Source organism: Ambystoma mexicanum, chromosome 7q (genome assembly GCF_040938575.1).
Source record: "Ambystoma mexicanum isolate Mex_15411 chromosome 7q, UKY_AmexF1_1, whole genome shotgun sequence".
NCBI lineage: Eukaryota > Metazoa > Chordata > Amphibia > Caudata > Ambystomatidae > Ambystoma > Ambystoma mexicanum.
This window is the reverse complement of record NC_090941.1, coordinates 714478256-714501433: the sequence shown is the minus strand read 5'-3', so window position 1 is coordinate 714501433 and position 23178 is coordinate 714478256. Positions and strand designations below refer to the sequence as shown.

General features: G+C 49.5%; 1 protein-coding gene across 2 annotated transcripts; it reads right to left on the bottom strand.

The window, feature by feature from the left end:
* Positions 1-32: 32 nt before the first annotated feature.
* LOC138528318 (gap junction beta-2 protein-like) lies at positions 33-22514 on the bottom strand. 2 transcript variants are annotated; one of them, XM_069639819.1, is made up of 2 exons: positions 22209-22514; positions 33-2506 (listed from the first exon to the last, which is right to left on the bottom strand). In XM_069639819.1, the coding sequence occupies exon 2, from the start codon at positions 2477-2479 to the stop codon at positions 1685-1687; it is 795 nt and encodes a 264-aa protein (XP_069495920.1). In that variant the 5' UTR covers positions 2480-2506; positions 22209-22514; the 3' UTR covers positions 33-1684. The 2 variants fall into 2 exon arrangements, with proteins under 2 accessions (XP_069495920.1, XP_069495922.1); XM_069639821.1 differs by lacking the exon at positions 22209-22514 and adding an exon at positions 20313-20448.
* Positions 22515-23178: the final 664 nt, after the last annotated feature.

Here is a 23178-nt window from a genome sequence, read left to right as displayed (position 1 = left end):
ACAGAGACACTATTGATACTGAGAAGACAAGCGTTTGTACAAAGGTATATTTATTTATTTGCGCTCCAACCTAGTACACAAAAAGAAGCAACATGTCTTATTGTGCCTGCACCATTTCCCCAAGCGCCTGCGGCAGTGTCAATGGCAGTGACAGCTTCAAATACTCACAGGCATAAGGTGTAAGCCCTTTCACACCGATCACAAGAGATTGACCACACAGTTGATCTAGCTGTGGACGTTCCATTCCATCTTCAGGCTCTAACCAACAGTGGTCATTTCACTTTCAGTCTCTTGAAACAGGCAGCTGCTGTCATGTTCTTGAACTTGGCTGTTACAGTTTAGCTGCCTTTACGTTTTCTTTGCTAAGGCGCGTAAATGTGTAAGTGTCTTAAGAGTCCTTGAACAACAGTCTTTTGCACCCACAGGAACCCTAGACAATTATCAACACAATGTCCAAAATGTAGAAAAATCAACTATGTCAAGTAAAAAATAAAGCTACCTTTGATCACATACTTTCTGATAGCTGGGTGGCACGGACTGCAAAAAGGAATAGAACTTATTGCTCAGTAAAACTGCTGCTAGATTTGCTCCGATCTCAGACTTTTTCTCTAAACATGTTTCTAGAAATACAGTTTGTTCATGTTTTTTGTAAACATGTGGCGTTCGTTGGACAGCATGGTAATTGCTATGCTCATATTGTAGCACAGCCATACTTTAGCATTTTCCTCTTTTTCGTTGGGTCAGTTTAATTGATGACCTCTGAATTGTTTTTTAAAAGACTTGTTTCACATCAGCCTCATTCTACCATTTTGTTTTTGATAATGTTTTCACTTGTTTCTCAAACGATTACCCACCCATATCTCCATATCTAGAAAACTGGGGTTGGAAGATGGGACGAAGTCAGGCCCCCTTCAGTCTAATGCCATAGTTGGAGGCTGGCGGGCTTGAAGAAGAATTGTGCGCACTTCTGAGAGAAACTTAAGGTGCCTACATTTCAAAATACTCACATTTTCACAATATTTGTTTTCTCTTTTCATATAAAAGGAGCAGTCAAACAAAGTCTATATCGTGTCAAGTAACCATTGCCATTCTAAAACAAATTAGGAAATGGAATAAAATCTGGCAGCACATTGAAAGCAGCATCCTAGAACTAACCAATAGACATGCTATCGGTTATAATACTGAAACACTATTATTACTTCTAGAAAATTGCACTCTGCTCTAGATCACCGCCGGCTATTCCAGTAAACTGCATAGCATTTTAAATAACAAGACCTTAAAAAAGAAATACTTTGGGTTTGGCAAACTACTGGAATCACAATTTCTTTCAGCACACCTGTAACAGTAACATGCAGGAAAATGTTTTCTAGTTTTCCCTTAGAATTTTTGTCAGAAAAAGGTTGCAGAGACTTCATTTCAGACACAATTCTCCCAATCGTCAACTATGGAAATCGTGTTGCTTCCATTTCATTGTCATATTGCAGATTTCAATAGATTTTGATGACCAGCTGCAGATCTCAGGTTTGGCTTCGGCAAACAACGTCAAACCAGTACCTCTGTTAGTTAATTTAATTCTTATCATCTACTAGTTAAATCATATAAAAATTACTATGAATGCACTTTGGGAATAGAGTTGGATAAAGTGATGTTGGCATCAAAGTTTCCTTTAATTTGCCACCTGGTGTCACTTGAGTTTGGACACGCTGGAGACAGTGTTCTGACAGCTGCCCGAGTACAGTTCGTTCATCTCGTTCTGCTCCTTTTCTTGCAATGTCACCGTCTTGCCTTTGTGGTACTTTGCAATCTTCTTAGTTCGCCTGTACATGGCTTGGAAGACCAGTAGACATAATTCAGCCACATTTAGCACCATGCAAATTCCAGAGACAGAGATCATGAAAACTGTGAAAACCGTCTTCTCGGTGGGTCTGGAGATGAAGCAGTCCACCACATTGGGGCATGGCCAGGCATCACACTTGACCAAGCGTGGCATGTGGAAACCCGTGTACATGAAATAAAACAGGTACATGAACACGGTCTCGAAGAGAAGCCTGAAAAAGATGCTTGTAGTGTAGGTCCACCACAAGCTGCCCACAATACGGATTTTTCTGAGTTTTAATTCTTCTATTTCACAGGCGTCTAGCAAGCCATTCTTTTTCTTCCTGAGCTGTTTCTTCTCTTCGTGCTTCTTGTAAGCCACGTGCATGGCCACCAAGAGAGCAGGAGTGGCCACCAGTATCAGCTGAAGGCTCCAGAGCCTGATGTGAGAAATTGGGAAGTAGTGATCGTAACAGACATTCTTGCATCCGGGCTGCAGAGTGTTGCATGTGAAATCCGATTGTTCGTCTCCCCAGACAGCCTCTGCAGCTACCACCAGGATCATGATCCGGAAAATGAAGAGGACGGAGAGCCAGATTTTGCCGATGCTGGTGGAGTGCCGGTTCACTCCTCCGATGACTCCGTGCAGTGTTCCCCAATCCATCTTCTCTTCTTTGTGTTGCTTCTAGATCTAATAAAACAAAAGAAGTGGATCAGGCAACATGGCCAATAACAACAGATTCCAAACAAGGCTCCTCCCATGCCAACGGCACTACAGCTGTGCTTCATAATAAGCGCTGCAAACAACCTACATACATTGTTACCAACATGCGTGTGTAGATGTCTAAAAAAGAGATCATATGTCCATATTAAGGATTCTCACAGGAGAACTGGGAGGCCGGCACAAGTCAATCGTGGCGCAACGTTACTGTGTAAAATCGCTCAGAAGGTTAATGTACCTTCTGCAGAGATCTCTGTGAAGCCGGCAGGCTACAGGTTGGGGCCCCAGTGGGTGGGATTAGGTTTTCAATGTTCTGAAGTAAATGGAATGGGTAAGAGGGATGTTTATAAAAAAAGGCACCAGTTCCGCTGTGATGCTAAGAGTTGTGACAGAAAGAACTACTTCGTGTAAGTAAAAGTATTTAATTCATTATTTCATGAGACTGTAAGCCTCAAACAACCTATGACAGATGTGGTTCATTGGTCACATCATGCATCAAATATCACACAATTACCCAAAAGCACATGACTTTTATTCTAACGCGCCTATATGGGACCTATGGAACTGGCAGTCATGTGCCTTGTGGTGGCATGAAAGAATATTAGGAGCTGAACCACTAGAGACAAGCCGTGCCAGTCCCATTAGTAGGCCTACATCTCAAGCATTTACAAAATAAGGCCATCCTGTTATTTGAATTTAGAGTCTAATTCCAGTCTCAGAGAAGATTCTTATGATATGTAAATTACAGGGGGTGAAGAATTCGTTCTGTGGTCGTGGCAATTACTGCTATAGATGCCAAACCTGCACACTTATTCACCTGCAATCACAGGCTGCTATAAACCCATTCATTTCTATTACGAAAGTGAGCCACCTTGCACTACAGTGTTACTGCTGTGTTTCACTGCTGCTGTTCCTGGACCCAGCACCACGAGGTCAGTAAGTATTGGTGTCTGTGTGCGTCCCAACTCTTTACACAGGACATGACGTAACCCCTGCATCACTAACCAGTAAAGTTGTCGATGCATTGGAGCTCCTCAGCCTGTTACCCCGAGTGCACACAAATGTATTATTGAAAATTAAGACGTGGGGCATTTGAAAGAGGGGGGTTGGGTGCGGGCGGCATTGTCAAAATCTGATGGTGCCACGTGATTGAGGCGAGATGCAGTTTCAGTGCTTAAAGTACAATGTTAATGCTGGGAGAGGTGTGTCTGTGTGGTTGTGTGTCCGCGTGTGTTTTGGATCTGGTGTAAGGGCAGCAACGTGCAGTTTCTGTGCAATACTGTGCACGTGTTGTTCTTTGTAGCTTGAATAAAGTGAGGTGAAGTGTGGGTGTTGTGGGGGTAGTAAGTGCTGTAGGGTGGAGAGTGTGCGACAGGAGAGCGTCAAAAGGTTGTGGGGAGCGATATGAGTGCTACATGACATCGTTTGGAAGTTGTGGGTGCGCACAAGCGATTTGGCTTGCAGTGTGAACAACTGTCTAAGTGATGAAGTGCAACTTGAATGAAATGTGTGCAGTGTGAGACCCTCAAAATGCAGGATGTGTTAAAGATATAGGTTTAGTGAGATGCAGCGTCAGTGATGTGGGGTTAAGTATGACGGCTGCAGGATGTAGAGCGAAGGCGGGTGCACTGGGGAATTGTTGGAGAACGCAGAGGCTGTGTGGGGGCTGTGAGATGCCGTGTGGGTGTTGTGAGATGCCTTGGGGGGGGGCTCTGAGATGCCTTGGGGGGGGGCTCTGAGATGCCATGTGGGGGCTGTGAGAGGCCATGTGGTGGCTTGGTGGCTGGGAGATGCCGTGTGGGGGCTGTGAGAGGCCATGTGGTGGCTGTGAGATGGCGTGTGGGGGCTGTGAGATGCCGTGTGGGGGCTGTGAGATGCCATGTGGGGGCTGTGAGAGGCTGTGTGGTGGCTGTGAAAGGCCGTGTGGTGGCTGTGAGATGGCGTGTGGGGGCTGTGTGAAGCCGTGTGGGGGCTGTGAGAGGCCATGTGGTGGCTGTGAAAGGCCATGTGGTGGCTGTGAGATGGCGTGTGGGGGCTGTGAGAGACCATGTGGGGGCTGTGAGATGGCGTGTGGGAGCTGTGAGATGCCATGTGGGGGCTGTGAGAGGCCATGTGGGGGCTGTGAGATGGCTTGTGGGGGCTGTGAGATGCCGTGTGGGGGCTGTGAGAGGCCATGTGGTGGCTGTGAAAGGCCATGTGGGGGCTGTGAGATGCCGTGTGGGGGCTGTGAGAGACCATGTGGGGGCTGTGAGATGGCGTGTGGGGGCTGTGAGATGCCATGTGGGGGCTGTGAGAGGCCATGTGGGGGCTGTGAGATGGCGTGTGGGGGCTGTGAGATGCCATGTGGGGACTGTGAGATGCTGTGTGGGGGCTGTGAGATGCCGTGTGGGGGCTGTGAGATGCCATGTGGGGGTTGTGAAATGCCATGTGGGGGCTGTGAGATGCCATGTGGTGGCTGTGAGATGGCGTGTGGGGGCTTTGAGAGGCCATGTGGTGGCTGTGAGATGCCGTGTGGGGGCTGTGAGATGGCGTGTGGGGGCTGTGAGATGCCATGTGGGGGCTGTGAGATGCCGTGTGTGGACTGTGAGAAGCAGTATGGATGATGTTGGTGCAGTGTTAGGGGCACAGGTTGACACTGCAGCCACAAGTACTCACAATCCCAGTGCCCCCAATCCTCCCACCCTTACAGTTTCTGTTACATGTTTTCCTTGGGATTGAGGACACACATTCGTACCCAGGGAACAGAATATATTATGCTGAACACCACGTAGGGGAGCGCCATTTTCTGAAGACTGCAATGGGGTGGTCCTATAATGGCTTGGCTTGATTAAAGGATGGTCTACGCAAACGCAACTGCCTTCTTCCAAAGTGCTACCTCAGCATATCGTTCATCTTTTTCTGCTTTTTTTTTTTTGCTCAAAATCAAAATGGCCACAAAAGGTTAAGGAAATTGCGCACATGTGTGCATTTAATTGATCGTCATGACACTGAACTAGCCAGAGGCACTCATCTTTTCTGGACACCCCAGAGGCTCTTGATTCTTCAACTTCCCCCCATAAAACCCTTGATAAATTGCATGAGTTTGAGGTTTTTTTTTTTTTTTTACCTCAACAAACCGCATAAAAGCAAAAGCACAGGGTTACGTACATAGAAGCCTAGGTGATTGGAAGAGGAGAGAAAGCAGTGGTAAGGCAAGGTGCATAACGTGCTGCTTTAAGAAAAGAAATACCCTGAGCTTCCGTTTAGGACTGTATGTACAGGATGTCCTTGTTTCTCATGGAACACAGCTGTGAAAACATCTGAACATTGCCCTCCTATCACGCCACGTGCCAGCCTTGCAGAATAGTGAGTGGGACGCAGGGGGCTGGCATTACTGGAGGGTGGAGGATCTCTGCATGCCCTGGAAGAATGAAGTGGGTAGTTGGGCATCGGAGAGTGCGCGGTATCCCCGGCTGCGTGCGCACATCTGGATATCTACAGCGACGCAGCCGCGGGTAGTGGGGCGGGATCCTGCAGATTTGGAATAAGGCTACCCAAAAGGCTGCCGGCCTTGAGTACCTGGGTAAGTGGCAACGTGATCACACCCACCTCTACCTCACCTACAGGCTGGGCTCGCGGCTTTACACAGGTCAAATGTTTAGTTTGGAGGCCTCCAGGCTCCATACGGCCCTTTTGCTATTGGGTGTTCCTCCGGCGTCCAGGTTTCCTTACCAGTGTCGCCGAAGCGGTTCACCGTTTGCCATACACTACCGAATCACTATGCCAAATAAAGAAAGGGGTGTCTAGACGATGATTACAGGTGACAAAGTAGTGCCGATGGGGCGCTACCTTCAGATGACATTGGTTTTTGGTTTAAGCTTGCGATTGGAGCTTTGGATTGAAAAAGCGGACTTTGCCCTGTGAGAATGTGTATGTCCACAGCTTCTGCTTGTTGCTTAATTAGGGGAAGATAGTTCAGCGAGTTAAGAGCTCAATCATGGGCCAGCACACAGTTGCTGCACGAGCCCTTCATCATTCTGAGGTTGATCAACTGAGCGTCTGTACTGTACAAAGCGTATTTTTGCAGTGCAAAGTCCGTGCAAAGTCAGTGCATGGTCATTTTTGCAGTACAAAAGAACTTTGCACAGCAAAAACGCACTTTGAACAGTTCAATGAATCCGGGTTTGTGTGAGCAGTACAAAGTCAATTTTCAGCAGTACAAAGTCAATATGAACCGTGCAAAAAATGTCATGAATCGGCCCCAAAGTCTACATAATCACCTGAAAATTCCTCAAACATACCAGAAAATTCCTTCCTGGCTCTTACAGTGAGAGATGATGTCCCCAACCACACCAGGCATTTCCTTCCTGGCTCTTAGGGTGAGAGATAATGTCCCCAAACACACTGGGCATTTCCTTCCTGGCTCTTAGGGTGAGAGATGATGCCTCCAAACACCCAGGCGATTCCTTCCTGCCTCTCAGTGTGAGAAATAGTGTCCCCAACCCCCAACCACACCGGGCGATTACTTCCTGGTTCTTAGGGTGAGAGATAATGTCACCAAAAACAATGGATAATTCCTTTCTGGTTCTTAGGGTGAGAGATGATGTCACCAAAAACACTGGGTGATTCCTTGCTGGTTCTTAGGGTGAGAGACGAAATCCCCAAACACACCAGGTCATTCCTTCCTGCCTCCCAGTGTGAGAAATAGTGTCCCCAAAGCCCACACACAACAGGCATTTCCTTCCTGGCTCTTAGGGTGAGAGATAATGTCCCCAACCACACCAAGCATTTCCTTCCTGGCTCTTAGGGTGAGAGATAATCTCCCCAAACACACTGGGCAATTCCTTCCTGGCTCTTAGGGTGAGAGATAATGTCCCCAAACACACTGGGCAATTCCTTCCTGGCTCTTAGGGTGAGAGATCATGTCCCCAAATACACCAGGCGATTCCATCCTGGCTCTTTGGGTGTAAGATGATGTCCCCAAACACACCAGGTGATTCCTTCCTGCCTCTTAGTGTGAGAAATAGTGTCCCCAACCCCCAACCACACCGGGCGATCCCTTCCTGGCTCTTAGGGTGAGAGAAGATGTCCCCAAACACACCAGGCATTTCCTTCCTGGCTCTTAGGGTGAGAGATAATCTCCCCAAACACACCGGGCAATTCCTTCCTGGCTCTTAGGGTGAGAGATAATCTCCCTAAACACACTGGGCAATTCCTTCCTGGCTCTTAGGGTGAGAGATAATGTCCCCAAACACACTGGGCAATTCCTTCCTGGCTCTTAGGGTGAGAGATCATGTCCCCAAATACACCGGGCGATTCCATCCTGGCTCTTTGGGTGTAAGATGATGTCCCCAAACACACCAGGTGATTCCTTCCTGCCTCTTAGTGTGAGAAATAGTGTCCCCAACCCCCAACCACACCGGGCAATCCCTTCCTGGCTCTTAGGGTGAGAGAAGATGTCCCCAAACACAATGGGCAATTCCTTTCTTTTTCTTAGGGTGAGAGATGATGTCCCCAAACACACCAGGTGATTCCTTCTTACCTCTCAGTGTGAGAAATAGTGTCCCCAAAGCCCAACCACACCGGGCAATTCCTTCCTGGTTCTTAGGGTGAGAGATAATGTCCCCAACCACACCAGGCATTTCCTTCCTGGCTCTTAGGGTGAGAGATAATCTCCCCAAACACACTGGGCAATTCCTTCCTGGCTCTTAGGGTGAGAGATCATGTCCCCAAATACACCGGGCGATTCCATCCTGGCTCTTTGGGTGTAAGATGATGTCCCCAAACACACCAGGTGATTCCTTCCTGCCTCTTAGTGTGAGAAATAGTGTCCCCAACCCCCAACCACACAGGGCGATCCCTTCCTGGCTCTTAGGGTGAGAGAAGATGTCCCCAAAAACAATGGGCAATTCCTTTCTTTTTCTTAGGGTGAGAGATGATGTCCCCAAACACACCAGGTGATTCCTTCTTACCTCTCAGTGTGAGAAATAGTGTCCCCAAAGCCCAACCACACCGGGCGATTCCTTCCTGGTTCTTAGGGTGAGAGAGGATGTCACCAAAAACAATGGATAATTCCTTTCTGGTTCTTAGGGTGAGAGATGATGTCACCAAAAACACTGGGTGATTCCTTGCTGGTTCTTAGGGTGAGAGACGAAATCCCCAAACACAGCAGGTCATTCCTTCCTGCCTCCCAGTGTGAGAAATAGTGTCCCCAAAGCCCAAACACAACATTAATTTCCTTCCTGGCTCTTAGGGTGAGAGATAATGTTCCCAACCACACTAGGCATTTCCTTCCTGGCTCTTAGGGTGAGAGATCATGTCCCCAAATACACCGGGCGATTCCATCCTGGCTCTTTGGGTGTGAGATGATGTCCCCAAACACACCGGGTGATTTCTTCCTGCCTCTTAGTGTGAGAAATAGTGTCCCCAACCCCCAACCACACCAGGCGATCCCTTCCTGGCTCTTAGGGTGAGAGAAGATGTCCCCAAACACAATGGGCAATTCCTTTCTTTTTCTTAGGGTGCGAGATGATGTCCCCAAACACACCAGTTGATTCCTTCTTACCTCTCAGTGTGAGAAATAGTGTCCCCAAAGCCCAACCACACCGGGCGATTCCTTCCTGGTTCTTAGGGTGAGAGATAATGTCCCCAACCACACCAGGCATTTCCTTCCTGGCTCTTAGGGTGAGAGATAATCTCCCCAAACACACTGGGCAAATCCTTCCTGGCTCTTAGGGTGAGAGATAATGTCCCCAAACATACCAGGCATTTCCTTCCTGGCTCTTAGGGTGAGAGAAGATGTCCCCAAACGCAATGGGCGATTCCTTTCTTTTTCTTAGGGTGAGAGATGATGTCCCCAAACACACCAGGTGATTCCTTCCTGCCTCTCAGTGTGAGAAATAGTGTCCCCAAAGCCCAACCACACCGGGCGATTCCTTCCTGGTTCTTAGGGTGAGAGATGATGTCACCAAAAACACTGGGTGATTCCTTGCTGGTTCTTAGGGTGAGAGGTGATGTCCCCAAACACACCGGGTGATTCCTTGCTGGTTCTTAGGGTGAGAGACGAAATCCCCAAACACACCAGGCAATTACTTCCTGGCTCTTAGGGTGAGATATAATATCCTCTAACACACCCGCGATGCCTTACTGACTCCTACGATGCGAGATGATGTCCCCAAAAACCCGGGCCTTCCCTTGCGTATTTTGAAGGAGCTCTGTGTTTGATATGCTCAAAAGCCAATTCAATCAATGACTTGAAAAAGATTGTGAACTATGCCGACCTGTGTTTTCTGTTCTGTGTAAGCACAAGTGGACCAAGCTATCACGCAAAGGTATGTTCCCCGTTTTTAGGTCTTTCTAAAAGTTCCTTTATCTATCTGGCAGAACAAATGCACAGAGAAGAGGGGTACATGAAAAGTGCTAATTTAGGCTGTTCAAACAGGACCCTACATTCACCAGCATGCGTCATCTGGTCATCGATCCGTCCGTCCGTCCATGCTTACCATCTATACACCTCATGGCCCATCCAAAAAACACACAAACAACACTTAAGCTTGAAGAAAGCCCGTCGAATGGGGTGTTGCCAGCACCTATATCCGGCACTGATTGCTCTAGTTGGCATGTTGCTATGAAGTCCCACTTGTTGCGGATGGCTGAAATGAGGTGCAGAGACACACACAAATGTTTACAGGTCACACAATAGCTTCAATTGGCATGTGGGGAGTTGGCGATTCAGCTGCTGGGCCAGATCCCCTGACCCTATCTCACCCCAGCATGTGCAGTTTGATATGTGTAGCCCTGTGACGTCAGCTAACCAATCAGAATGCTAGCCAGCCTGACCAAGCCTCCTTAGGTGGACAGTCATGATTGGTGGTTATCTCTGGATGTGTTGTCCTCTCAGGCAAACGTCCCTTGCCATTTGCATGCTTACACCGTGCACACTAAACAGTGAGCGAGGCAAAAGCCTGTCTGTCTTGTCTGGTTGCTGCTGGGCTATGGCTGGGCCCATTTATTTGGGACGGGCCGGCTCTGAGAGTGGTCACCCCTTCCAGTGGCCTATGGGACATCCCTGACGTATTCTGGAGTAGTGATTGAGAGGCGAGCTGGAATGAACAGATTAAAGGGTGTGCAAAGGCAACACCCAGGTTCTTCTATGAGGCTGTTTGCCAAATGTTAATTATTACATGAGTAACAGTGCACATGCCCTCTCCTAGGGTTGTGTACGGCTGCCGTTGACCACAAATGTACACAACTGATGCATCTAACTGAAGAAAGAAGGAAACTGAAAACGTGGCTCTTCATACAGGAGCACTAACTCATTTAATGTCCTCGCCCACTAGGGCAACTACACGGCCATGTAAGTCCCATCATACTATATATCTCAATGTACCCACTGTGTCGTAATGTCTCACTTATCTGCAACTTGTCTGTATTTAAAAATGGAATGGAACGTCTCTCCGTGCTGTAACTAACTGTTCTCCTAAGAATGCGCCCAGATACCCTTGGGTGAGGTGCGCGATACAAATAAACAAATAAATAAATACATCTAAATGTAGATCTTTTCTGGTCCGGCAACGGCTGAAGACACCGTAAAGGTTCTTTGCTTTGTGTTTCTTCAAAGCTCCGTTCCTAGCAGTGCAGCCGGACCACTGGCAGCTCTTCATACAGCTCGACCTCAGCAAGAGCATCTGCCCTCAGTAAAGATGGAGGCGGAATGGATCCAGCAACAGCGGCAGTCCTGTCTGGCTCATACAGAAAGGTGCTTGTTGCAGGCCGCCCCAGCCAAAGCAGAGCTCCACAGAAGATAAAATACTAACTGGGGGGCGTCTTCCATCTCGGGGGTTCTGAGTGGAGATGATGTCCATGATGTCAGTCATGACACCTTGATGGGAACACGCCCTCGTAGTTGACACATACCCATGTACAGTTCTATATTGTGTTCATGGGCAGCAGTGGAAAGGGGGCGCTATTGCACACCACACAGGCGCCACAAGTACGAACAACATTCTGCTGCTTTCTCTGTCAGAGAGCTAGAAAGTCCTGTGACTTCCAATATCTTCTCCACCTTCCAAAGTCAAAGCCGACTGACGAGCGTGGGACCACATAACTGAGCCACGGATGCCTAGGGCAAAGGGATGAGTGGTGAGCAGAACCCCTTAACTGAGCCACTGCTGCATGGGAATATGGAGGAGCGGTGAACAGACCCTCTTAACTGAGCCAATGCTGCATGGGGAACATGGAGTAGCGGTGAGCAGACCCCCTTAACTGAGCCACTGCTGCGTGGGAGACATTGAGTAGCAGTGAGCAGACCCCCTTAACTGAGCCACTGCTGCATGGGGAACATGGAGTAGCGATGAGCAGACCCCCTTTACTGAGCCACTGCTGCATGGAGAACATGGAGTAGTGGTGAGCAGAACCCCTTAACTGAGCCACTGCTGCATGGAGAACATGGAGTAGTGGTGAGCAGACCCCCTTAACTGAGCCACTGCTGCATGGGGAACATGGAGTAGCGGTGAGCAGACCCCCTTAACTTAGCCAATGATGCACAGAGAACATGGAAGCCGTTGAGCAGAAACCCTTAACTGAGCCACTGCTGCGTGGGTAACATGGAGTAGCGGTGAGCAAACCACCCTGACTAGCCACTGCTGTGTTGGGGACATGGATGAGCAGTGAGCAGGCCCCCTTACCTGAACCACTGGTGCGTGTGGAAAATGGAGTAACAGCTGCTGCGTGGGTAACAAGGAGTAGTAGTGAGCAGACCCCGTTAACTGAGACACTGCGGCATGGGGGACATGGATGAGTGGTGAGCAGACCTCCTTAACTGAGCCACTGCTGCATGGAAAACATGGATGAGAGGCACAGCGGCAGGTCACAAACCTTTTGAGTTAGCAGGGCATCAATGGAAGAGGTGTGGAGTGGTGACGGGCTATGTAAAGGAACATGCCGTGTCATGTAAGTATGGATGGCACCCACCCAGCACGCTCCCTTCCTCAACCTCCCCACTCCTGATCTGCGAGGACAACTAAGAGAGGGGAAGGCCACAGTGACGTCGATCCTCATTCTCAAAGATTGAATCATGAAGTCGCTGCCACAAACAGGAAGATCTTAACACAACCATAATGCAACGCGCGTCAGTGCACGCCGCACACAAACTGAATATTTGAGCGGTGGTACGATTTGGCCACCTTTCTCTTTGCCGGGTATTTTAATGTCGTTACATTTTTTTTATTTTTTAAAAATCTGCAGGTGGTGGGGATGCGGAGCAACAGAAACGTTGCCCCTGTCCCTGTGCATGGTTGACCAATCCTGTGAGTTTGTAGTCGTCCTTCGGTCTTGTGCGTTGGAGCATTCATTAATGCGTGAAGACGGACTGAACTTGTAACTCTGTCTAAATCTCTCCCAGGCACAGAAGCCCTCGGGGATGTGGACAGGAGTGTTACGCCCCTGCACACTACAGAACTGCAAGGCAAAGGCGTTGCGCCCCTGCACACCCCAGGACTGCGAAGCAAAGGTATTGCGCCCCTGCGCACCCCAGGACTGCGAGGCAAAGGCGGGGCCGCTGGAACAGCTGGGACTCTTGGAGGCGATCTCTCTGCCCCCCCCCCCCAGCCCCCGCCTACCTTGCGCACCCTGCTGCTCCAGGCAGCGCCGCAAAGATGGACACGGCGGGGAAGCGCTGGGATGCTACACTCCCAACTTCCCCCTACACCAAACACCCAAAACCAATCCGGCATTGGCAAAGCCAGAAGGTTTCGGCTGTACTATCAAATGCCTCCATAATGCCACCATAAACATAGTACCGACAACGTATATACTTATTTTTAAACCCATATGAGCAGCGGTTGCCATTATATGACAAGTGCGCTCTTGACACCCTATGAATGCCAGCATGGGTCTGATATAGTCACCCTATGTAAAGCATAGCCCCGCATGCACGGGTGATCCCAACATATACCAGCAGCGCACTTAAATGTCCTAATGTCAGCACACGTACGATGGGCTTTGCTGATTGGTTGCTATCTGTTCACTGACGCTGTAACAGGCTTCCCAATAATATCCTTTCAGCTACTTGCACTGCACTTTGCTCTGAGGTAACTGATACAGTTAGCAGCTCCAACCGGTCTGAACTTGTAACTGTCTAAATCTCTCCCAGGCACAGAAGCCCTCGGGGATGTGGACAGGAGTGTTGCGCCCCTGCACACTCCAGAACTGCGAGGCAAAGGCGTTCAGCCCCTGCACACCCCAGAACTGCAAGGCAAAGGTGTTGTGCCCCTGCGCACCCCAGAGCCCCTCGCAACGTTCAGCTGTGCATCGCAAGGATGTTCCAGGATAACATCCCGCCTAGTAATAAACATCAGCGTGCGGCCATGATTGAATGACTGGATGAACGCGCGCACCTTTGCAAGCGATAGCAACCATGAAATGGCGCATCGCGGAAGAGGCGCGCAGGCGCCGCAAGAGAAATACAGAGCAGCACAGAGGCTGCGCTCTCACCTGGGGCTCTCGACATCAGATTGAATGAAAGCCGCAAAAATCAATTGCAGGGAAGGCACACGTGGAATGTGGACCTTTCAGAAAATCACAACTGCAGGAATATACAAAATACTGACCCGGGTGTGTGTCCATACAATTTTGCCATACGCCAATGTCCACAACCATTGTTTTTACTTTATTCTTTTTCCAACATGACTTGTTAATGCATCGCCTAATAGCCAGACTTGTTAGTGCATCGCCTAATAGCCGGACTTGTTAATGCATCGCCTAATAGCCAGACTTGTTAATGCATCGCCTATGAGCCAGACTTGTTAATGCATCGCCTATGAGCCAGACTTGTTATTGCTTCGCATATGAGCCAGACTTGTTATTGCTTCGCATATGAGCCAGACTTGTTAATGCATCGCCTAATAGCCAGACTTGTTAATGCATTGCCTATGAGCCAGACTTGTTAATGCATCGCCTAATAGCCAGACTTGTTAATGCTTCGCATATGAGCCAGACTTGTTAATGCATCGCCTATGAGCCAGACTTGTTATTGCTTCGCATATGAGCCAGACTTGTTAATGCATCGCCTATGAGCCAGACTTGTTATTGCTTCGCCTATGAGCCAGACTTGTTAATGCATCGCCTAATAGCCAGACTTGTTAATGCTTCGCATATGAGCCAGACTTGTTAATGCATCGCCTAATAGCCAGACTTGTTAATGCATCGCATATAAGCCAGACTTGTTAATGCATCGCCTATGAGCCAGACTTGTTAATGCATCGCCTATGAGCCAGACTTGTTAATGCATCGCCTAATAGCCAGACTTGTTAATGCTTCGCATATAAGCCAGACTTGTTAATGCATCGCCTATGAGCCAGACTTGTTAATGCTTCGCATATGAGACAGACTTGTTAATGCATCGCCTAATAGCCAGACTTGTTAATGCTTCGCATATAAGCCAGACTTGTTAATGCATCGCCTATGAGCCAGACTTGTTAATGCTTCGCATATGAGCCAGACTTGTTAATGCATCGCCTAATAGCCAGACTTGTTAATGCATCGCCTATGAGCCAGACTTGTTAATGCATCGGCTAAGAGCCACTATAGGAGCCCCCCGTGGGTCTGGTGGCTTCGGAAGGGCGCGCTCGTCATGTCCACTGTGGTAGATTACGCGGACGCCACTCCATCTTCCGACAGCACACACTAGTCTCCAGATTTGGAGGACACTCCTTCTTTGTTATGCAATTCCTCACTAGAGAATATTGGGGAAATCGCCGATAAAGCAAACCCCACTTCTTTCCTAAAATGCATGGTTGCCTGAACTGATGTATTGAAGCGCCAAGAAGCCGTCCCGGCGCAAAACGATGCGCTATATAAGTTGCAATAAGGTAAGTCTCCATCTTCTGTACCCGTGACCAGATGATTGCAAGATGTTGGGAATGTTTCGAGATTTCGTTCACGCCTTCTTACCCCTCCGTGTATATGATGACATGTGTGAACTTCTGCGCGGTATAGTGTCAACGTGTGAGCAACGACCTTCCTGCATGAGGAACAGCGTCTGGCCTGCGACAAGCCGGTTGCTTAGCAATACGCGGTTTGATTGGCGGGCTTCTTCTGAACATGGCGGCCAGGTGAAGGCATGTCACTGGGTCACCACGTGTCCCGCTCTGGGCTGTCAGTTAGGAAAGTGATGCTTTCTGGGCGTCGTGATCTTGCTTAGAGTCAAGTAAACACATTGGTTTTGGACACCGGATACCAATTAAGTATAAGTGGCCACGCAATGATTAGAAAGTGGTCTCCTGGTGACGTGGGGTCATCTGGCCACCCTAGACTTGAAATACCTGGTGTACAATGACTGATCTTAAATAAGGCAAAAGTGCCAATAGTTAATTATTTTGTGAAGGGCCTGTCATTAAAGGTGACCACCAGAAACGGATGATTTGTAGAAAAACAATACACAAAAAATGCAAAAGCAGGGCACACTTTCAAGTAGTTTCCTGCAACAACTAAGGATTGCAAAGGACGGGCTGGGAATTGAGCAAGACTTTGAAAGTTACGAGAACGGTGCCCATAAATCAGAACGCAACCATATGATACGGCTGGTGCCATGTCCTAGCGTGGTGGTTCAGACAGCACGAAACGCTAATATGACCTTCTCTCAAAGCTTCAAACTGCCCAACTATGAAACATCTGCCCAATACACATCAAGTACGGGGGTTTGGGGTGGGAGGGACTCTGTAAAAAGAAGGAACGAGAAGAGGGAGACCTGAAGCTATGCCGGGGGAGGAGCCTCGATAGTCAAAGACCTTTGCGGGCTCAGCCACCCAGATAGATACCTACTGTCACGCGGCAACTCAAGTGGAACCAGACACGATCCCCCCCAAAGCATGGTACGAGGTCACGTGCCGATTAGAACTTGATGGCAACATTAATAGAGCTGATTGCTTTGTCTCTCATATGTGAACGCTAGATGGCGCTCGCGATCCGTGTGGGGGAAGGACTGACAGTGGTCTTCCATTCAGCCACACTGCCACAGTCGGTGTCAGGGCTACTGCGCATGCTCACAAAGCGTCGCCGTGAAGTAATGTAGCGACTTCAAAGCGCATTCTTCAAGGAAAGGCACATCATGGGGCAAGGGGCTACAGCTTAGCTCACATGTATCTAGCCCATTCCTTCGGGTCGCCTCGCCCCCCACCCGTGCCTTGGGTGTACGGTCCGTGCAGTGCTCTCATGCTCGGCGAGCATTACATAATTGCACATCAAGGTTCACGGTCTAGTGAAAGCAAACAATTAGCTCAGCCGCACTCCTTGTATTTTTTGGAACCCGCTCCTAAATGCCACCCGTATTTTCATACACGCATCCAGCACCTTCTTTTACAGGCTGGAACACTTCCGCTTGCTATATATGGAGCAGCTCCCACAGGAAAACCTCACACAAGTCTCAAAACGAGAGTGATGGGGTACAGTCCCCTTTCCTGCGTGCGCTGTAGCATCCAGTGTGCCTCGCGCATGCCTTATTACCCGCTATGCTTGCACAGTGCCAATACACACGTCTGATTTTAAATTAGGAATGCTTGCGTGCGTGCTATTTGAAAATATGTGGCCTGAGAAAAAGGGGGTGTGGGCAGAGTAAGCAAATGTATTCGGATGCGTCAAGAGGCTGAAAGTAATCAGAGACAGCTCGTGTACCCCAAAGTGCCAACAGGAATCTGACACAATCCGTGGAAATGAATGTGGCATGGGTGGCCGCCATTTTGCTAGGCCACATAAAGGCACGGGAACCCGGGCAGATTTAGAATTCCCGTGCCTTTCATCCCACAGATACGGTGAAGCCGTCCTCCGTCTCCCCATGTGCCAGAATAGAAGAGCTCGAGCAAGTCGACGCCCTATTGGTGGTGCTTGTATGTGTGATCAGGCGCATAGACCCTCTGTGGCCCCTCTTTTCCCCAGGGCCCAACCCCTGACATTACATGCAGCGGAGGGGGGTGAGGGCGGGAGGTGACTGTAGAATTGGAAGTTGGCGTTGCTCACGAGTTAACAGCAACACTCATCACAGTGCACTGATAAGGGAGCACACTTAGAAGAGTCAGACACAATGGTGCAGGCAACAGGAGACAGCATAGGAGGGGGAAAGCACCAGCGGCCCATCAGCACAAGGGCCCTGCCAGCAGCCCATTTCCCTCCATTAGATGAAATCAAATCCTTGCCCTAGTTGCGGGCCGTGCTAGGATGCCAATGGAGCCTGGGCGCAGGATTAAACACACATCTTGTTGAGAAGCGTTTCCCTTTCCCTACTGCATGAAGTCGTTGGAGGTCCATTCCATAATGTATAAGTGCGCGGCGGGGAGCTGCCCCTCCATATATAGAGGTGGTTACCATACAGGGCCGTCTGCTTTAATGAAAAGGACTGGGGCCAGGGTCGGATTGGCCGCTCGGCCTTTCCTCCCTGGGGTGTTGGGGCCGGTTTCTGGCCATGCCTGGGACAGTTTTGAAAAAAAAAAGATGGAAAAAAATATATATATTTTTTCCATTTTTTTCTTTTTCAAAAAGCCTTTCATGCTTCTTAGGTCGATAAATGAGTAACAACACAGGCTGGGTGATACTGTATGCATATTTGGACTTGGGCGTCTGCTTGGATTCACAGTAATTTAGTGTACTTAGGTTCAATGCTATTTGATGACACTTCCTGTTTTCTCAAGGGGTGAAAGGTCGTGTTTCATTGCTTCCCGGGATGTCACTTTGGGGTGGGGTCAAATGATATCACAGTGATGTCAGAGGTCAAGGGTCATGAGGCGAGGGGCAGGCCACTTTTTTTGGGTGACCGGGCCTATTTCTTGTCCCAGTCCGACCTGACTGGGACTGCTTCTGCAGTACAGCCCTGAAGCTGAAGAAAACACAAGCAGAGTCCAGTCACACCTGCCACATTCTCCACTCAGACCCACGCAGGAGGCTTTGCCTGGGGCAGCTGTTGAGAGGGGTTTAAACCCCAGTGTTTGTGGATGTACACAGTATGGATTCTTGCATGGGTGAAGAAGGAACGCAAGTAGGGCCATGTCACACAGGCAGCGTCGTGTGTGAGAATGAAAGGAGTGCAGCCATAACTGCGAGCAGCTCGCAGAGCTCTCCAGCAATAGCCCAGCCCTGGCGTTTAGGGTCGCGTCGATTTGCATTCTGATGCAGTGAATTGTACCCCTTTGCATGCAACACATCTGTCTAGTAAGGGTGAATGTGTGTGTGATTTACGCTGCAATAGGTTCACTTGGACTCAAAGCACCCACACGCCACACTTAGTGATCTAATCTTCCAAGACAACAAATCACAAGGAAAACCCCTTTTCTTTTTTAAATGGCTTAGTTGATTTCCTCAATGCTCGCTTGCAAGGCATACATACACCGCTTGATATGTGTGTAGCAATAGCAATCTTTCATCACAGAGCAGACAATAACAAGCTGCATGTCCTTGAGCAACCAGGACGGCAAGCAGCTTCCCTGATCCTTCCAGGGGCCTCATTACCTGTTACTGGCAGGGTACCGGCAAACTCTAGGAACGTTTCTGCCACTTGGTCTGCTGGAATTACCAGCAGATTCTGAGTGGCAGAAATGCCAGTAAATCCCTGTTCTATGGAGTCCCGTGGAGCTATTTGACGGTAAACTGGCACCAGAGTTACCGGGCCGGTAATACCAGCAGTTTTCTGCCGGTAGGGTGGCAGATATACCTCCAGCTCAGAGCTCAGAGGTGGAGGTAAATCATCCACCCTACGGGCAAAATTGAAGTGTGCTGGTGCGGTAATGTGCTGGTATGCGGAAATACTGGCACGTTATTACCACACTCAGTTTTTGTGTGTCTTGAAACTGTACACAGAGGAGATTTTTTTGGCCGGGTCTGAGGGTTCTGCCGGGCACCCCTTTCTTCACTCTGCACCTTTGAGAGACACAGGAAACCGGGGACTGGGAAGGACTCTGTTGAACGGGTGGCTGCAGCTCTGGGAGTCCTAGTCATTGTGCAAAGCGGGGGGGGGGAAGGAGGGGCGAGAGGACAGGGGTGTAATTTCAAGGTAAGGAGGTCTCTTCTTTCTACAGCGGGCGAAAGTCTCTTCTAGTGACTGCCGGAAAAAGTCCCTGCTAGCGACAGCAAGAGAACATCTTCTCAAGAGACCACTGGAGAAAGTCTTTTAGTGGCAGTCGGAGAAAGTCTTCCTAATGACAGTTGGAGAATGTCTCTTTCAGTGACAGCTGGGAAAGTCTTTCTATTGAGAGCCACGGAAAGAGTGACAGACACACAAAGGGACCGATTCATGGAATATTTTGCATGGTGCAAAGTACTTTTCACTGATTCAAAGTGACTTTGCACTGCCACCAAACTCCCTGATTCATGGAACAGTGCAAAGTGACTTTGCACTGCAAAAATACACTTTGCACTGTTACATGAATCAGGGTGGAGCAGTGCAAAGTCACTTAGCGCTGCAAAAAGACACTTTACACTGCTCCACCCTGATTCTGCAAAGTGTATTTTTGCAGTGCAAAGTCACTTTGCACCCGCGAAAAGTACTTTGCACGGTGCAAAATATTCCAGGAATCAGGCCCAAAGTGTCTCTAGTGACAGCCATACATCTTTTATAGAGAGAGCTGCAGAAAGACTTTCTAACGTAGGAAGTCTTTTTTTTTGACTGGCTTTCTCCATTGCCCAGTCCCTTCTGTCGACGCTCATCTGCCGCTGCTCTGCAGTGCTCCTCTCCGCTGCCCACACTCAAGTGCCCGCAGTGTCCCACCTTTGCTGCTCACTCTCTCCTGCCCGTTCTCAGCTGCACCATGCCTACCTTGCCTGGCTCGGTTCTTCCTGCCCTTTCTCTGCTGCACCCTCTGCCAGTCTGGATTTGCTGTCCCAGACAATGTGTGGGCTGGAACATGTGCACCCATGGGTGGCTGTGCGCCAGGTTTCACAAACCATCCATCCCTTTTAGTCATGAGGCGTGCACTGCACCCGAGCCCGAGCGCGTTTCCCCTTCCAGGTGAGACGCCCATGCGTGTGATGACGCAGTGGGTCTGCCACAGGGGAACCCAGGGCAGAAAAATGCCCAAATAAATCCGAAACACGGCTGCGTTCCAGCCGGTTCCCCTCATCACAGAGGAGCAGACGGGAACACGTTCACCTCCAACAGCATCCCAGATACCCGGGGCTGCCAGGCACTGGCAGAACCTGCTGCGCGGCTCTGCAACCAGCCAAACCTGCCCGCAGAACACCACAGGCAGCCAAAGGCCCCGAGACACAAGCCGTGCCTGCCACTGGCCCGTCGGGAACGGCGCCGAGTGCATTCTCATCGGGTATATCACGACTGATGCGGGGCTTTATTTCGGGATCCAGGTGACTCAAAGGCTGCGAGTCTGGAGAGGCGGGCGTGTGCGCGTGTTTGTGTACAGCGGGCCCCATAGCATTGCGCTGAGCCAGTGAACAGGGTGGCACACCGCCCTCGGAAACAATGCAGTGGACACCAATGCAGGCTGGCCTGCAGTTCCTTTCCTAGCACCGTTCCCGTGCGCAGACGTGTGTGACATGCGCACAGGGGACCAGAGCCACCACACGCACTGGTGCAAGTGCAACTTTGCACCCTATTGTCATTATTGCCCAAATTGCCCTCGTGCAAAAGCCTATTATGTCAATGCACTGTTGCGCCAAGTCAAAGTTCACCCTGGTGCTAATACGGGACTGTGTTAGCGCGAGTACAACATTTGCTCCAGTGCAAACATGCATTGAAAGAGTGCCTGTTTGAACAAGAGCAACTATCTGAACCACGGAGCATTCGCTTTCAGCATAAACTAACGAATTGAATGCTGCTCTTTAAGTGTGTGGGCGCTTTTAAACGGTATTTTACTTGCCCTATAAGCGCCTAACAAGCAAACCATACATGCATACATATTCAAAGAATGTCACTGCTAATCCATTGCAAGTGTACTGATTAACACGCGCCAAGTACGAACGGAAAATACACAGCTGTATAGTCAGTGGGTATATGAGGATATCATGGTTATCATCATGTATACGGTACATGGACTTGCGGCCGTGGCTATGAAAAAGAGGCTTGCTTGAATTTTCTCCTCTCTTCGACGTGTGTCTCACAGAATGCGCGTTTCCAGGCATGCATGGGCTTCTAAAAGTGAATAGTATGAGGTTTAGGACTGGAGACAGCGAGGGGGGGATCTTTTCACCCTGCGTGTGCACACATTAGCTGCCGCCAGTGAGTATCAAGGAAAGCGCCTATTCGCTCAACTCCCCCTGTGAACACATGCATGCACACTCTAGTCCTGATTCACAACGCGTTTTTCGAGGTGGTTTTCCCATTGAAATACGCGCTTGTGAATCAGCCCCAGTGAGTACCGAGCCCCATGTAATCAGCAGGTGACACCACTATTCCCAGTGCTCAATGGAACGAAGGGAGCCTGAACATGTTAACATTCCGGGGTGCGCGCGTGAGGGCGCAGCTGGCGTCCGTCAGAGAGCGCAGGGGCCCGCACGCCACATGGACTGCCGCGAGACCCGAAGTGCGCGTCCGCGCCGAGCTACAGTGAGTGAGTGCAACGGTCCTCTGCACGCGACGTTCTGGCGTGACCTCAGCGCGCGCCCCACTGGCACCTGCCGGCGCGCGGAAGCATGCGAGCCCCTCGCAGCTCTACGGGAACCAATACGCGCCGCGGCGCACGCACGCACGCATTCTCACCTGAGGAGCCGCAGCGGGCGCAGCACGTCACACGACTTCCGGCTCCCGCGGGACCCCTGAGGCTGCAGGCAGGGGCATGTCACTGGGTGACGGGGGAAAGCCGCATCCCAGCGGTGTCCGGTCTCGGCTATGCGCACCTCTGCTCAGCAGATACTCGCTCCCCCTTTACTCTCCTCAGAAGCGACCCGTGCTGCTCCCGTGCAGGTGGCTTGCGACTCTCCCGCTATTAACTTTCTTCAGGACTCTGCTGCCCGGCTCCTAAAACGCAATAGGCACGCTGGACTGTCTCTTCTGCGGTGACCTCGCCAGGGAGTAAATACCGTGAAGGGGGAGGGGCCGTCCATGACGTGTCACGCCCTCTGGTAAATCCCATCGTCCCTGGCATTGAATAAAAGGAGTGAACTGGCGAGATTGCTTTATCTCCTACCCATAAAGCACCCGAGGAGAGTGTACTCTGGATTATTCGGCATTATCAAGGCACAACAATCTAGAGTCTTATGTGACAAACATCGAAACAATGCACACTCAGTTACTCAATAACGAAATCAAAAGACGAATAAACGAAGAATAGGATTTTTGCCTCTTTATCAAGCAGGGGAGTATTCCAGTGGAATTATTTTATGACGCTCAAAGGTGACTGAAGAACCACAGACCGGTCAACTTTTCAAAGTGAGTGTGCCATTCACACTCCAATGAACCCCAGTATCGGCGGCTCCAGAAAGTTTCCTCCTTAAAGGCATTCATTGCATTTTAAACGGGTTGTATCCACCAGCATATTTACCGTTCAATGCATTTATTCGTCCGAAGACACATGTGGGCTACATATATTTGGTTGTAATAAATCAAGTTCCAAGCTCAGTGAATACTCTATTTTAGAAAGATGCACCGATATGAGTTCACATTTTCATTATTTTCATCAGTCCCCGTGTTTATTTAAATCATCATGACAGAGATGAATACATTAACAACA